Source organism: Myripristis murdjan, chromosome 3, assembly GCF_902150065.1.
Source record: "Myripristis murdjan chromosome 3, fMyrMur1.1, whole genome shotgun sequence".
In the NCBI taxonomy this organism is placed as follows: domain Eukaryota; kingdom Metazoa; phylum Chordata; class Actinopteri; order Holocentriformes; family Holocentridae; genus Myripristis; species Myripristis murdjan.
The window spans coordinates 30337412-30351739 of NC_043982.1; the positions used below are offsets into that span (position 1 = coordinate 30337412).

Below are 14328 nucleotides of genomic sequence, written 5' to 3' on the forward strand. Positions count from 1 at the left end.
TGGCCTCCTTTGTTCATTCTAGAAGCGCAGGGGAGATGTAGACATGCGCTCTGCGCAAAATGCTTAATGCATTAAAACTGATGTTGAAACAGTAGATAAACATGGCGAGTCTTGAGATTCTTAAAAAAAAGGCATCCTCCTTTAAGACATGCTGGGTTTATGTACCAAACTGGAGATATTAAAGATATAAACACAGACCACTGGGGCATAAAAAAACTGCTTACTCTCTCTTTATTGGTGACCAGTTTTACCATTAGTTTTTATCTTTGCATTCCAATGTATAACCAACAACACTCACTGACTTGTAGAAAGAAAAAACACTATGGACCAGCAAGAAACAATAATCACATAAGATAAGCTACTTAATAATAATAGCTTTAATAAAGTGGCTGACAAACTGCACCAGTGTCAGCCTGGCTGGGGTCCTTTGATTTTTTGTTGGAAAAAAGTGATGAAACTGGATTTAGTGCAGGGATTGTGCTCTTCAGCCTGCACGGTGTGTGCTGAATTAATACATTTTACACAAAACAAACCTGTTTACTCAGTACAGAAACAACTAGCTTGCCTGCTCACTTTAACTCATTGTGTACCACAAAGCCAAACAGGATAATTTCTTTATGGCAATAATGATACAGATACCAAGAAGGGTTACTTCTAGGTACTTTTCTTATTAAAATGCTAATTTGTTGCTTTTAAAATGAGGATGTGCAATGTAACATTTTGCCACCACCACTATTCTGATGAGCCAGTGTCCCACGTTCCAAGTCAAATGAATGAGAGATCAGTTTTGGTAACATAAGATGACGTGATTGTGATTTGATGCTGGCTTGTTAGGCTCAGATTTAATTAATATTCAAATAAACAATATCTGACTGAAAGGCTGACTAGTTCCTTCTCAGGGCAATAAATGAATGGCTTGCAGCTGTTTTGTATCCTCTATCTCTCTCCCTAACTGTCTTATAGTGTGTAATGTCTAAAAGTTGGAGAGTTGCAAAATATCCAGAGGGAGAGGCAAACATGAATCCATAGATTTAATAGTCAGTTAAGCCTGCATTCATTTTGAGCACTTATTCATTTCATCATTGATAATATAACCACAGCAATAGTCCAAGAGGCAGTAAGCATCATTTCACTACAAGTAATTACAAGGAAACAAACACACCCTGTGTAACCAGACTGCAGTGGGATATTTGTGATCAAAGGTTTTTTTTCAAAAGACATCACTTCCCTTTCAGAGGCAGTTATTGATACTGAGACTGTGAGGTAGTGTGAGCACTGAAGACCTATGAAATCTGTTTCAGAGCAAAAACTAGCATTGAGGCACTATGTGGAATATCATCTTATTGCCTTCTATTTGATTTTCACTGAGCTCAACTTTTACCCCTAGTAATAAAACAGCAGGCGACCTAAATGTAGCCTCTTTACAGGGTTCAGATGTATGTACAGTATTATCTATCCTGCGCTGTGCTAGTTTATGGAGGTTTATTGTCGTGTCTTCATACCAGAGCTGATGGAGTTAACTCTCATCACTTGGATACTTAGGAGGAAAAAACTACTTTAAAAAATGTCAGTCTGCCCAAACAATGAATTCTCATCTACCAGCTGCCTTGTGTGATGCATGATAACAAGGCTGAAGAGGGTCAACATTTGTTTGAAGTCTGCGATGGTGAGAAAAGGTAATTTTGTGTTTCACTTGAGACAGAAAGTTCCAGGGAGGTTAGAATATTTTTTGCTCTGACTACGAGCCTGCCACGGGAGTGAACTATTAGACACGAAGGATTTGACATTGCAGGTGAATTTCAAAAAGATTAAAGACAGTCAAAGCACCTTTGAAATCTCAGAGATCTGAGAAAACAGAACATCAGGTTCCCTACTCAATAAGCATTCATTTAAAAATAATCCTTCTTTCCTGCCAGCCACTTAAAACGCACACCTAGGGAAAGATATTTTGGATATATTTCTGGCATTTTCAGAGTGGCTGCTGAGGTGGAGTGCATTCTAGTTGCCCTTGTATAGATTTATTGGTATATCTACCATATACTATATAGCCTGGGGGTGAACGAGCACATTTTTTGTTGAAATTCAGTAAGGTTAGATGAGGACAATCTTCTGGGGAAACCTCGGAATAAAATGTAGCTCATATAAAAACATGTCAGTGCAACATGTTACAGTATTTAGCAGGCACATGCCTCAACGCACTCTCAATTTTGAATTGAAATATTACCGGTATGTATTTTAAAACACGAGTTCAATAACGGTTCTGTGCAAAACTATATATTCCTACAAATCTGTGGGATGTTTGTCAGTGTCACCATGTACTAGGTCTTCCATCAACATGTCAGGGAAACAGGGTAGATTAAGGCACCTTCAGTGAAAGGTAAGCTGTACAAGCACCCTTCATAGCAACTTAGCTCAGTGACTTCAATTTGCCCTCAAAATAAAATGAGAAGTCCATTTTTGGTATTCCCATTTGAACATAAAATCTACCCTAAATTAAAATCTATACAAAATTTGCAGGTTGCATAGACTATGCCATTTTGGACCTACACACCACAACACCATCCCACCTCCTGCGACATGCGGCGTGATGAACAAGGGCTTCTTTCATAATAATATTAAGTCTGACAGGAATTAGTCTGGGACAAAAGGTCCAGCCCTGAAGTCTTCACATTAGTCCAGGAGCACATCTGGCCTGGGCTGCATGTCCACCTACAGGTAAAGGGCTGATTTGCGCTGCGGGTGCTCCTGATCCTCTCTGCTCTTGTCCCAGTCTTTTAGCCCCTCAGGTAGAGAAGTGTCCTCCTCCAGTTCTCCCGTCTCTTCTACAAACTCCTCATAGGCGCATTTCTCTTCAAATGGACGAGGCCCCAGCAGCTCCAGCATGTCAGCCTTGTCCAGGATCTCCTTCTCTAGAAGACGCTTTGCCACCTGCAACACAAGACGGAAAACAACCTAATGAGCAAGCTGAATGCAGTGTTGAAATATCACTTCTATTTGCTATTCATTTCTTAACTAATTTTAAAATCTGAAAAGATTATCACTAGCAGGCCATTGTTCATGAACTACAGTGTTGATATCTTTTCTGTGATCGCTCTATTCAGCGTATGCAGCATGAGTTACGGTTATGGATGCACGATAATATCAGCATGTCATTGGTATCAGCCAATATCTGCTTTACAATGAAATATCGGTGTAGGTCTGAAATGAAAATTTCTGCTGATGCGACATGCTGAGCAAGATGAATGCACCTCTTTTTGCTATTCATTTCTTAACTAGTCTAAAATTCCTAGTTACTGTTCTTATGAGCCATATAAATTCACTTTTGATCTTTACTGCTCTAAGTCCTTTTTTGTCTTTAAATGTCTTCAAGACATTGACAATGATTCTCACCTTCTCCACCAGGTCTTTCTTATCGATGACGAGCTGATGGGTTCTTTGGTAAGCAGCGTCTATGAGCAAGCGGACTTCCTGGTCTATTAGCTGCGCTGTGTGTTCACTGAAGGGCTTCTCAGTTACCATGCTGCCCTGGGCAGGAAGGTCAAAGGATGCCTGGCCTACTGCCTCACTCATTCCAAACTGTACCACCTAAGAGAAAATGAGGATTAAGACAAAAACTGAGGATAATTTCAAGGACTGAGAGGAAAACATACTTGTGCATCTTGTATGAGGGACATTTTATGAGATAAGGATGACTATCTTAGTCCTAAACTGCTTGGAAATCTTTTGATTCGTTAGTACGATGCAGGTTTGGCTCTGTCACATCATTACTAGTGAGAGTCTAACCAGAACTCAGTCACCAACTTGACTCGATTTAGATTTGATATGGTAAACAATTGTTTTTTGTTTGTTTGTTTTTTTTTTCATTTTAGTTTTTAAAGCCATTTCATGCATTTTTTGTCTTTATTAAAATCACAGTATCATATTGTAAATGAATTAGTGTATCTGCAGGCACATCACCTGCTTGTGCTTTCATATCACCATTTGCTGTTTACCAATTATACATTTCTATTCCCACAAACATACAGTTTTAGTTTTTCTTCTTCACCTTGGGCTGTTGAGGCAATAAACTAATCTTCAAAGTGTTTGCAAATTGCCCGCGAGCGACTACTTCTAGGGAAAACTCTGCTGAAAAAATAATGAAATGAAAAGTGAAGCATCTGCCCAGTATTTTTCAGCTTGTGATCAAACCTGATAACCCACTATATGTTCAAAATGAAAGCACAATTTAGATTACTGGGACTTTATTTTTCTCTGAATTTACATCAGCAATATGTCATTTCCACTGCTTTAACAATGATGGATGAAAAAAAAACAACAACAACCATAGCACCTACAGTTATAAAGTATGTCATTCTGTGGTTGCCTACCCAGCTGTGGATGCTTGCTGTAAAGTGAAGTGATTACCTGTTCATAGGCAGACTGGGTGATTTTCCTGAGGTCATCTTGTGCCCCGGTGGTGACTCGGGAAAAGAAAACCTGCTCAGCAACACGCCCACCCAGCATCATACACATCCTGTCAAACAGCTGCTCCTGCGTGAACAGGTACTGCTCCTTAGGCAGATACTGAGCATAGCCCAAACCTTTCCCTCTGGGAATGATGGACACCTGGGAGAGGACACAGTCAACATATAATGATTTAGTGAAAAGCAGGAGTGTAGAAATATGCATACTGAACCGAGGAGAGCTCTCAAAAGTGATTCTGCCATGCTGTAAGACTCTGCTTTCTGCCTTCTCAAAACAAGGCAATCCCAAAAATAGAGAAAGAAAGTGTCTCCAGAAAGTGTGACTGTAGACAGAGGGGGGGTGAAGCAAGGGCTGTGGAAGCATGCAGCAAGCAAGTCAAGCAACAGCATGAGAGAAAAAGGAGAAAGGTGGGAGACGGTCTGAGCACCTTCAGTAAGGGATCTGCATGCTCCAGGAACCAGCCGACCACAGCGTGGCCGGCCTCATGGTACGCCACAGTAGTCCTCTCAAGAAGCTGAAGTACCTGGGTCTTTTTCTCGAGACCTGAGGGTGTGGAGCATGAATTACCAAACAGGATTGTGCATTAAATAAGGAGTCCGGTGATACTGATGACAAACTGATGATACTGATGGAAAATTAAAAAAAAAAAAAAAAAAAAAAAAAAAAGCAAAAAAAAAACAACAACTTCAGCTTACGTTGTGCAAAACATGCCATATTTATTTTTATTAGGGATGCACGACACTGGATTTTTTGCCGACATCCAATATGCCGATATTTGTTTTAAAGCCTGGCTGATTCCAATGATGTGCCAATAATATTGTGCACCCCTAGGCTTGGGTGATATACAAAATTTAATATCATGAGACTGTCTAATCAAAATATCATAATATATCTGAAATAATATTTTGACTTAATTGCTGTTTTTCCAGGGGTTGAGGGTGGGGTTTGTGTGTGCGTATGTGGGGTGGGGAGGCACTTATGTCACCCAAATTTTTAGAAAGTCCATTTTATTTTGTCTTCTAAAATCTCCTAAATTAAATGTTTTATTTATATGAACTGCACACGTCACATGTGTCATTAAAATGACCTATGCACACTATTACTGTTACTGTGTGCATATATAAAAATATCATAAACAAATGTAGTAAACAATGATAACCAAATCATAGTATGGCTGTGCCAGGCCAGTAAAGATCTCAGTAATGTTTTTGTTTGAGAGTGAGTAAATGTGGTTATTAACTGACCTCCAATCACCCTCTCGATTGCCTGCTCAAAGTGCTTGGTGCTGATATACTGGTTGAGATGACGTGCCGCTATTAGAGCAGCCTCATTACACACATTGGCAATATCCGCTCCTGGAACACACAAGGAGAGAGAACAACTGGGTGAGGCTAAAGACATGAGACATTCCACAGAAAGATATGAAAGACAAGTCCTCTCTGTGGACACATGCACGCACACACACGCACACACACACAAACACACTCAGGAACTCACCAGTAAAACCTGGAGATAGTGCAGCTAATTTCCTAGCCAAGGCCTCTGCATCTATAGTGGGATCTAACTTGAGAGGCTTCAAGTGCACTTTAAAGATGGACGCCCTGCCCTTTATATCTGGTGGGCCTGCAGGAAGAGGCATAAAGATGAACAGATGATGACTTAATTACCCCATGATTTTAAACTCATTTTCAAGATTACTGCCTTGCAAGGCAGAGAAAAGCAAACAAGGACATGAGGACATCAGCAAAGAGTAAGGCATGCGCAAAATCACATTTAAACAGCTGTTAAACATAAGGCAAGGCTAGGATCCCAGTCCCTGCCCAGGGACTGCAGATGGAAAGTAGCTCGTAGCTAAATCTGGTACAAAGCATATTTTCTCTCTGGTTGGAGATTAAGGCACTTTGTACATGATCCCTTTTAAAAATAAATTTAATAAAGTGAAACCAAAAACTAATAAACTAAAGGAAAGGAGATAAAAAAAAAAAACTCAATAACACAAAGAGGATGTCTGTGTCCCGATCCTCCTGTTACATAATCCTTCTGTTTCTAGAGATCCGGCTCCTTCCATTTTGCCCCATTTTTCTAAGTCAGAAAGAACAGTGCCCTGCCTAACACTGTGCAGCACTACTGGAACAAAGTAAATTAGATCTCAATGGGCAGAGACAGATAAACCATTTTACCCACGAAGATAAAAGCACACCGTTCAAAACACACACACTCCTAATGACATAACAAGTGAACAGGTGCAATAAAGACCAGTGGTACACAAAACAGACTGAACGAGTGTGAGAACACAGTGTGGGCCTTGGTAAGATCAAGCCTAATAAGTGGTCTGTGAGGTACAAAGAACAGTTACAAAGTTAAATCTGGGCCTGCTTGTGTATTAGTCCCATTAATTTTCATGTGCTATATTGGCTAAAGGTGGACGGCATGGTAACAAGTTAATGCATGGACACCGGAGCACAAGAGAGCAGAATTCAGCATCCATGGAAGTATAATATTTGAAAGCAGGGTGTTTGGCTCCACCCACTGACTGTTGACAATCTATGCTTTTCCAAATGGCTCATAAAGTGTGGAAAGATGGGGGTTTTGGGCACTGATACAATGCTTTATGGAGCCATATTTTGGTCCTTATGTTACCTCATGAAAATGCCTTAGCTGGAGGGAGACTTAAGATTTTATTCAACTGAGGAAGTGAATTTGCTACCAGCTCTGCTTGAGTTGCAAAATGATTTACTAACACACATACAGGCCCAGGCTTTCCAATTATCACACAATAAAGAAAATATGCAGGCCAGCTTTTTTTTAATATATGCACCGAATTTATGGATTTCTACTACCCAATGCTAAAACTTATTTATTCTGCGTTGCTTGTAACTAACCATTGTTTTTTTTCCCTATCTTTTACAAACTTTCTTGGCCCATCTGTTCTTGCTTTTTGTTACCTCTTTTATTGTGTATCTGATTGCTTGATTTTATTGGCCAGTATTTGCACTTGTTATGATTTTTCTCTTGTTTCTTCATTTTACTGTGAAGCACTTTGCGCTACAACCCCTGTATGAAAGGCACTATATAAATAAAGTGTATTATGATTATTATTACATTATAGATAATGCAGCCTAACCAGCACTCTGGCATTTGTCCCATTTAGCCAAATTTCTTGGCTAGCCACAGGATCCCTTGACTGGCCCCTTGACCTAAACCTGTATCACATAAAGCAAATGTGCATGCAGAAGATGTCATACTTTTTGAAAAGTCAGTGCGGTCATTTAGAGTCAAACAGCAAGGCACAGTTCAATCTTGTAGGACATCTCTCTTCACTGAGGTAGTTATACATGAGAACTAAGTAAAGAGGGTAGGGATGTCAGTTTAATCGAAAGAGAAAGTGGAAACAAAAGAATGATGTTGCTAGTAGCAGAGAGGTTTAGCATATGTAAGAGGATGAATGACATCATTGGAAACACCAGACTCCGAGTGACAGTACAAAACTGAGCAACTGGAAGAGGAAAGCAGGCAGCTGAAAAGTAATGAAGGAGGATCTCATAAAAGAAGTAGAGTGCTATATTGTACCTAAGTAAATATGTCGGTCAAAGCGTCCAGGCCTCATCAGAGCTGGGTCCAGGATATCAGGTCGATTGGTGCCAGCCAAAACAACCACATTGGTGCTACTGTTGAACCCTGCAATGAAAAACATTGGCTACTGTGATCTAAGAGGTATACTGCATAGGGAATGGGAGAAAAGTCCAAACACTGAGTGAGTCAACAGGGGGTTCAGATCACTGCCTACCATCCATTTCAACAAGCAGCTGGTTGAGTGTGTTTTCCTGCTCACTCTGGTCACCCAAGTTTCCTCGGCCTCGCTTCCTGCCCACCGCGTCTATCTCATCAATGAAAAGGATGCAGGGGGCATTCTTTCGTGCCATGGCAAACATATCCCTTATCTAACAGAAGACACAGCAAAAAGGAAACCAAATAAGCCATTCAAGTGATTGATAAATCATATCAGTCAGTAATTCATTAACAGTCAACAGTTCAGCCCAGTACTCACCCTAGCTGGACCCACACCAACAAACATTTCCTGGAACTCAGATCCATTCACAGTGATGAAGGGCACATGAGCCTCTCCTGCCGTGGCCTTTGCCAGCAGGGTCTTCCCTGTCCCAGGTGGACCTGATAATACTGCTCCCTAAAAACAAGGCCATGTGTTACCTCTGAGGACTGCCATGACACTTAAATGTTAAACTTCCTTAACTAGAGTTTTACCCTATTTTCTGCAAAGAAAAATCAGTTATTTTTCATTTAGTTTTTGTAAAAGTAGGTGACACTGCTAAAAACATTTTGCAGAGGAGACATGAATAAGCTGTCGCCTTGAGAGCAGGCACCTGGAGGGAAGATGTCACTGGGACAGATGGATGGTGTGGAGAGGCGGGGCAAACAGTGACTAGTGGGGCATGAACAGATGCTGCACAGCCATGCCCACAGAGATTGAGAATATATGCAGCAATGGATGTAACCCATGATTGATGCTGAAGAACAGGGATCAGTGTGCTGCTTGAAATTACATGCAGTACGCTGTACAACCAACAGGATAAAACTGAGTGCTTAAACAGCTTCAGTAAGCCAATGACTCTGTTGCTCTTGTTTGCTGCCCACACCATTTCTCTCAAATTGATGCACAGTCCAGGTATAAATAGGCACATTCTGGATCCCCTATATTTTGGAGATAATTAAAAAATACCATATGTATGACTTGAAATGTGCCAAAACACAAAATAACTGTTTTATATATCTGTGGGAGGTTTATAAGATTGTTGATCAGCACCAAAGACTCAACAAATCCTTCTCAAAATTGAAGTTTCTGGATTTCAAAACTCATTACAGTCTGTAGTCTGTTATGGAACCAAAATATTCCACCCACTGTAATGTCAAGACACTCCTAATCTCCCCCACCCTCCACCGCATGACCTTTTATGCATAACACACCTTGGGGATCTTGGCTCCCAGGTCCTGATACTGTTGAGGGTTCTTTAGAAAGTTAACAAACTCCAAAATCTCCAGTTTGGCTTCCTCACAGCCTGCAACATCCTTGAAGCGCACATTGATGTTGTCTTTTATTATCCTGGCTTTGGATTCACTCATGCTGAAGGGGTTTCCCCGTCCCCTACCTCCCTGGCCTCCTGCCATTGGTCCCTGCCGCATGGCTAAAACTAGAAAGCCAACCAGTAGCAGTGTTGGGAGAATGCTCAATAGGAGAGTCCTATGAAGAAAGAGAGAAAAGTTCAATTAGGCAAGCACAAACATTTGCAAATCCAACATTTTCCTGTATAAGAGTCAAATCACTTGGATTTAAATATGAAAAATCTGGATGCTTTTGCAAGTAAACCTAACTCCCTTTCTCCCTGAGCCTGCTGCATCAAAATGTCACCATAGCTATGCCGTAGGTGTCTGTGCCTCCTGCATAGTCCCCAGAGGCCACCGTCATAGATTATAACTCTCTAAAATTGCACCTCTCCAAAATTGCAATTGCATGTGGGGCAATGCTAGAACATTTTGTACTGCTTCCATGTTTGGGGGCATCATTTCCACTGAGAGATGCTGGATCTCATTTCTCTTCAACTACCTTGAACTGAGGAGGTCTGCAAATACAGTATACTATACAGACTAAATTCATGGTGAGAAATATCCCAAAACATCACTTTGAATACCATCAAGTGTTTGAAAGTGAACTCTCTGTTTCAGATAATGTAAGCATAACTGCTTCCATTTTATCTGTGCTTCACTGGTATGGAGTGAATACAATTTTCACACTGTTGTTTAATGTTTCAGCAATCGCTGCAGTGTGTGCATCGATTCCCCGGTGCAGAACTATAAATACTCACACCGGTGTAGCTACAGCAACACTTAAATAGAAATGTATAATGTGGCCTTTAAGCCTTTCTGCTCACCCATCACTTTCACTGGTGTAGACCACAGGTACTCTGCGTGTGCAGTCTAGGCCCATCTCCTGCTGAGCCATCTCCAGGTTATGCTCAAATGTGTCGACACTACCAATGTTGAACCACAAGTAGCTCTGAAACATACAGATAACAGATGGAATACACAATTATATGCTAAACAAGAAACTCATAGAAAACTCAGTTCAGAGTGGCCTCTATCAAGCTATTCCTGATCCTGCCATACCAGCAAAGAGACAGCACAGTGTTTTCTTGTTACTAACCACTTCAGATGTGTTCACTCCATTGGCAGGAATCACTTTGACATACTGTTTGTTGATAACCTCGAGGCGATCCACCTGTGTAGAGAGCACAACTTACATATCTAGCAATATAGTTGTAAGAACAGACAAGAAAAAAAAAAAAATCTAAAGTTCCTCTATCACTCACCAAGCCTCTGCCCAAGTAGTGGTGAACAAAGTCCCTCCAGGAGATCTCAACCCCTGTTTCCCGGAAGTAGAAGTATAGAAAAGCTGATCCCATACCCGCTACGCCAATTGCGATGTTGCGCAGCGTTTTTTCATCCCAAGGAAATTCATCCTGATAGGAACAAAAAAATCACAAGAGAGGGGAGATGGATCAGACCAGCTGATCACAGAGAGGGCTGCGTCAGCATTCCAGTGAAAAACAAGCCACTGTGCTTGCTGCATGCCAGACTCTCATGCCAACTGGGAGCAGCCTGTTAATTTCATGATTAAACAAGGCCCTTTGTCCCAATACAGATTTAGCTTTACAAATACACACCATGACAATTGCTGTCCTACTCATCAACTGTGTAACAAATTATCAAACAGGCAGGCAGTCAGTATGTTCATACTGTCCTCATCAAAGCACAGAGGAATGAGGAGACTCAGTATTGCTAACATGCACATAAATCCAACATAATGATTGAATTTTGGAGACTTGAATACAAAATAACTTCAATAGCCTTCTGCATATATCTAATGACACTGATGCCAAATTATTAAGGTTGCAACTTAACATGTACTGAATTAAAGATATCATTTGAAGATAATTTTCAGAGTTTAATAAAAACCAAGAAGTTCACTCATTTGACATTTTGGCACTGGAATCAGGCCTGTCCACTGCGGCATGTGGATAATTTAAGACTTTTGAGTTTATATATAAATCACAAACTTCAGTTTTGGATTTGGGATCATTAAAAGGCTGTGCAACAAAGCACAGCATTCTCGGCCTGCCATTCTCACTTGAGGTGGAATGAAAAAGTTTGATTTGAAAATGATCAGTGATCAGTAAAAATCACTAACCCTAACTCTGCATGTAAACAAAATATTTTCAGAAACACAAATCATGCATTTATTGTCAGTGCAACAGATTACCTCTGCCAACAAAGTGATATATTTTATCCTACTGTTACCAATTTCATACAATTAGGCTATACACTTTTGACACAGGTGACATTTATAAAACTAAAAAATAAAGATTTGCACCTGAAAGCGCGTCCACCAGTCTGACTCTTCCTGTTTTCCTCCTCTCCTTCTGTCTTCCTCATTTGTCCCACGGCCTCCTCCTCCCTGCGGCACTTGGTCTTTGGTGTTTTGATCTAAACAGAGACAACACCGCAGAAATTCAACCACGTGCTGCCTCCTAAAGAAAGGAGGGCACAGGTGACTTACAAATGCTGCTTCTGATCATAATAATAATGATTCCTACCCTCCTCATCCTCAGCTGATTTGTTGACACTGGGGTTCTCATCACTCTTTGGGAAAAACTTTTCAAACCCTAAACAATTTAACAGCACAAGCAGAGGACAAAGTAAGTAAACACATGTGCCCCATGGGAAAAAGATTTAGTTCCGTGTTTATGCATTCAGTTATACAATAAAACAACATACAAGAGGCACATTACCTCTCGGTGGTTTGTTGGAGCTAAGTAACCGAGTAAGTGTGAAATTGCGTTGATATAATGCTGCAGACTTCCTTTGGAGTAATGATGTGTTCTGAAATAAAGAGATGATAAATAAATTAGCAGAGCTCACTGAGCATTAAATAGGCCTACAATGAAGTAGTAATGACAGTATGGGACATCATTCAGTGCTGTGATGAATGTTGTCCAATCCAATGTGAACTGGTGGGCATGCAATACAAAAAGTCTCTGTGATAATGTAATGTCTCTACTACTTTAATCTACCCAGAAACTTTTTTTTTCTTCTTTTTTTCCCAAACAACTGCAAAAACAAAACTAACTGTATCACTGAAATACTGGAAGAGTCTGGGCAGGGCAGCTGGACTTACTGGGCAGTATTCCAGTCTCAATTTCATCAAATCATAGAGCTTCATAAACCCCATAAACACTTGACATATCAACAGTTGCTAAGAATCACATAAACATAGATACATAACACCATGATGGTATTACATATCTGTCACATGTGCAAAAGCCTGTTATACATGTGCAATGCTATAGGCCACATTCCCTTTGTTTCACTTGAACACTTGAAAGGCAAATGTTTATTCTTCATTTCATATCACATAACCCCGAGTCTTCAATAGTAACTATGGGGCTTGAACAATATTTCCAAATTCAATCCAACAAATGCATCCAAGTACAGAAAACATAATACGGTGTGGTTGAGTTGGGGATGGTGCTCAGGTCTGGCTCTTGATTAAAAAATAAATAAATAAAAAAAAACATACAATAACAATAATAATAAAGTAACATAAAACTATCCATCTCAATGTGTGAAAACACACAGCATTTGAGTCTTGAGTTTTGTCTTGAGTTTTTCTTGTCTAGTTTTACTTCTGGATCCCAGTGGGGAGGAGAGAGTGAACGTGATCAGGCGCACGTTACAAAACATGTTGGCTGGAAGGTCGGCTGTCTGACTCAACCTGTCAGATCACCTCCACTGGCTGAGGAGCTGAGCGCCTTCACGTCCTAATCATGAATGTGTGCAAAATAACCATTTTCACTGCTACAGCCTAACGTAGTGTCCACTGCACATCCCTGCAACTTTGAACGAACACAGACAAAAGCAGGTTTATGTAGCATTTAAATTCAATAGGCCAAGGCTTGTGGAGCACATCTGCATCTTTGCTTGGTTTTGAAGTTTTGAAAAGCAAGTGCAATGGATGCTGACTGCAGTGAACAACAAATAAGCCTTCCTCACAAACGTCAGGGAGTTCAGGTTTATGCAACGTGCCTAAACTACAAGGCTACCCCTCGACCGACCCACAGCCAAGTGGCTGAGAGACGCCCCCTTCACAAAAAATATTATGAAACAGAGGAAATGGGCCCAGCTAAACAGCATAACATGACAGAAAACGAAAAGCACCAAGCGTATGTAAACATGATCAATGAATAATGTCGCACTGTGACCAGTTTTTGTCGTGTGCTGCATGTCGCGGAGAACATTGTGTACTTTCCTCGACCGCCTGCTTCATCATTTCTCACGGCTGTGACAAATCCTGCAACACCGCTCCACATGGCTCTAACCCCACCGCACACGTTATTATGAAACCCACGGAGAAACAGCTGTTGCACATGAAAACTCTGCATTCAACAACACTTCTGATAAGCTCATGGTAACTTTAAGAGCACATGCATTTACACAAACAACAACAATGTGTCCTACCGACGCTACAGCAGCACTGTTACGAAAAGTTGTGCAGATCGTGGAGAAGTCTCTGCCCCAGAGGCGCACTCGGCTGCGGAAGGGCCCGACGCTCACAGACATCAGCCCCATCATGCCAGCTAGTCACCCCTGGCTGTCGAGGGCTGGATCAGTGGATCCGAGTCCCCAAGCATCAGATCAGCAGCCTGTGATCAGATCACTATGCAGCTGCCAATGCCTGACACCCTGCCCCCTACTCCTCCTCATCTCGCGAGACTTGAGTTGTGGGAGCGCAGC

The 14328-nt window shown here is 41.0% G+C and overlaps 1 protein-coding gene across 1 annotated transcript; it reads right to left on the bottom strand.

Annotated features, from left to right (window-relative positions):
• Positions 1-1017: 1017 nt before the first annotated feature.
• Positions 1018-14244, bottom strand: LOC115356577 (AFG3-like protein 1). Its single transcript, XM_030047795.1, has 17 exons — positions 14053-14244; positions 12327-12417; positions 12132-12200; positions 11909-12021; positions 10848-10997; positions 10682-10756; positions 10410-10534; positions 9448-9721; positions 8513-8650; positions 8252-8405; positions 8035-8142; positions 5962-6087; positions 5709-5819; positions 4892-5007; positions 4405-4605; positions 3391-3585; positions 1018-2928 (listed from the first exon to the last, which is right to left on the bottom strand). Exons 1-17 carry the CDS (start codon positions 14164-14166, stop codon positions 2710-2712), a joined length of 2379 nt encoding a protein of 792 aa, XP_029903655.1. The 5' UTR covers positions 14167-14244; the 3' UTR covers positions 1018-2709.
• Positions 14245-14328: the final 84 nt, after the last annotated feature.

Excerpts from the sequence above, each read along its gene's own strand:
- LOC115356577 (XM_030047795.1), bottom strand. The coding sequence starts at position 14,166 with ATGATGGGGCTGATGTCTGTGAGCGTCGGGCCCTTCCGCAGCCGAGTG. Across the intron at positions 12,201-12,326 it reads CTCCAACAAACCACCGAGAG|GGTTTGAAAAGTTTTTCCCA; the intron begins GTAATGTGCCTC and ends TAAATTGTTTAG. Across the intron at positions 12,022-12,131 it reads ATCAGCTGAGGATGAGGAGG|ATCAAAACACCAAAGACCAA; the intron begins GTAGGAATCATT and ends GTCTCTGTTTAG.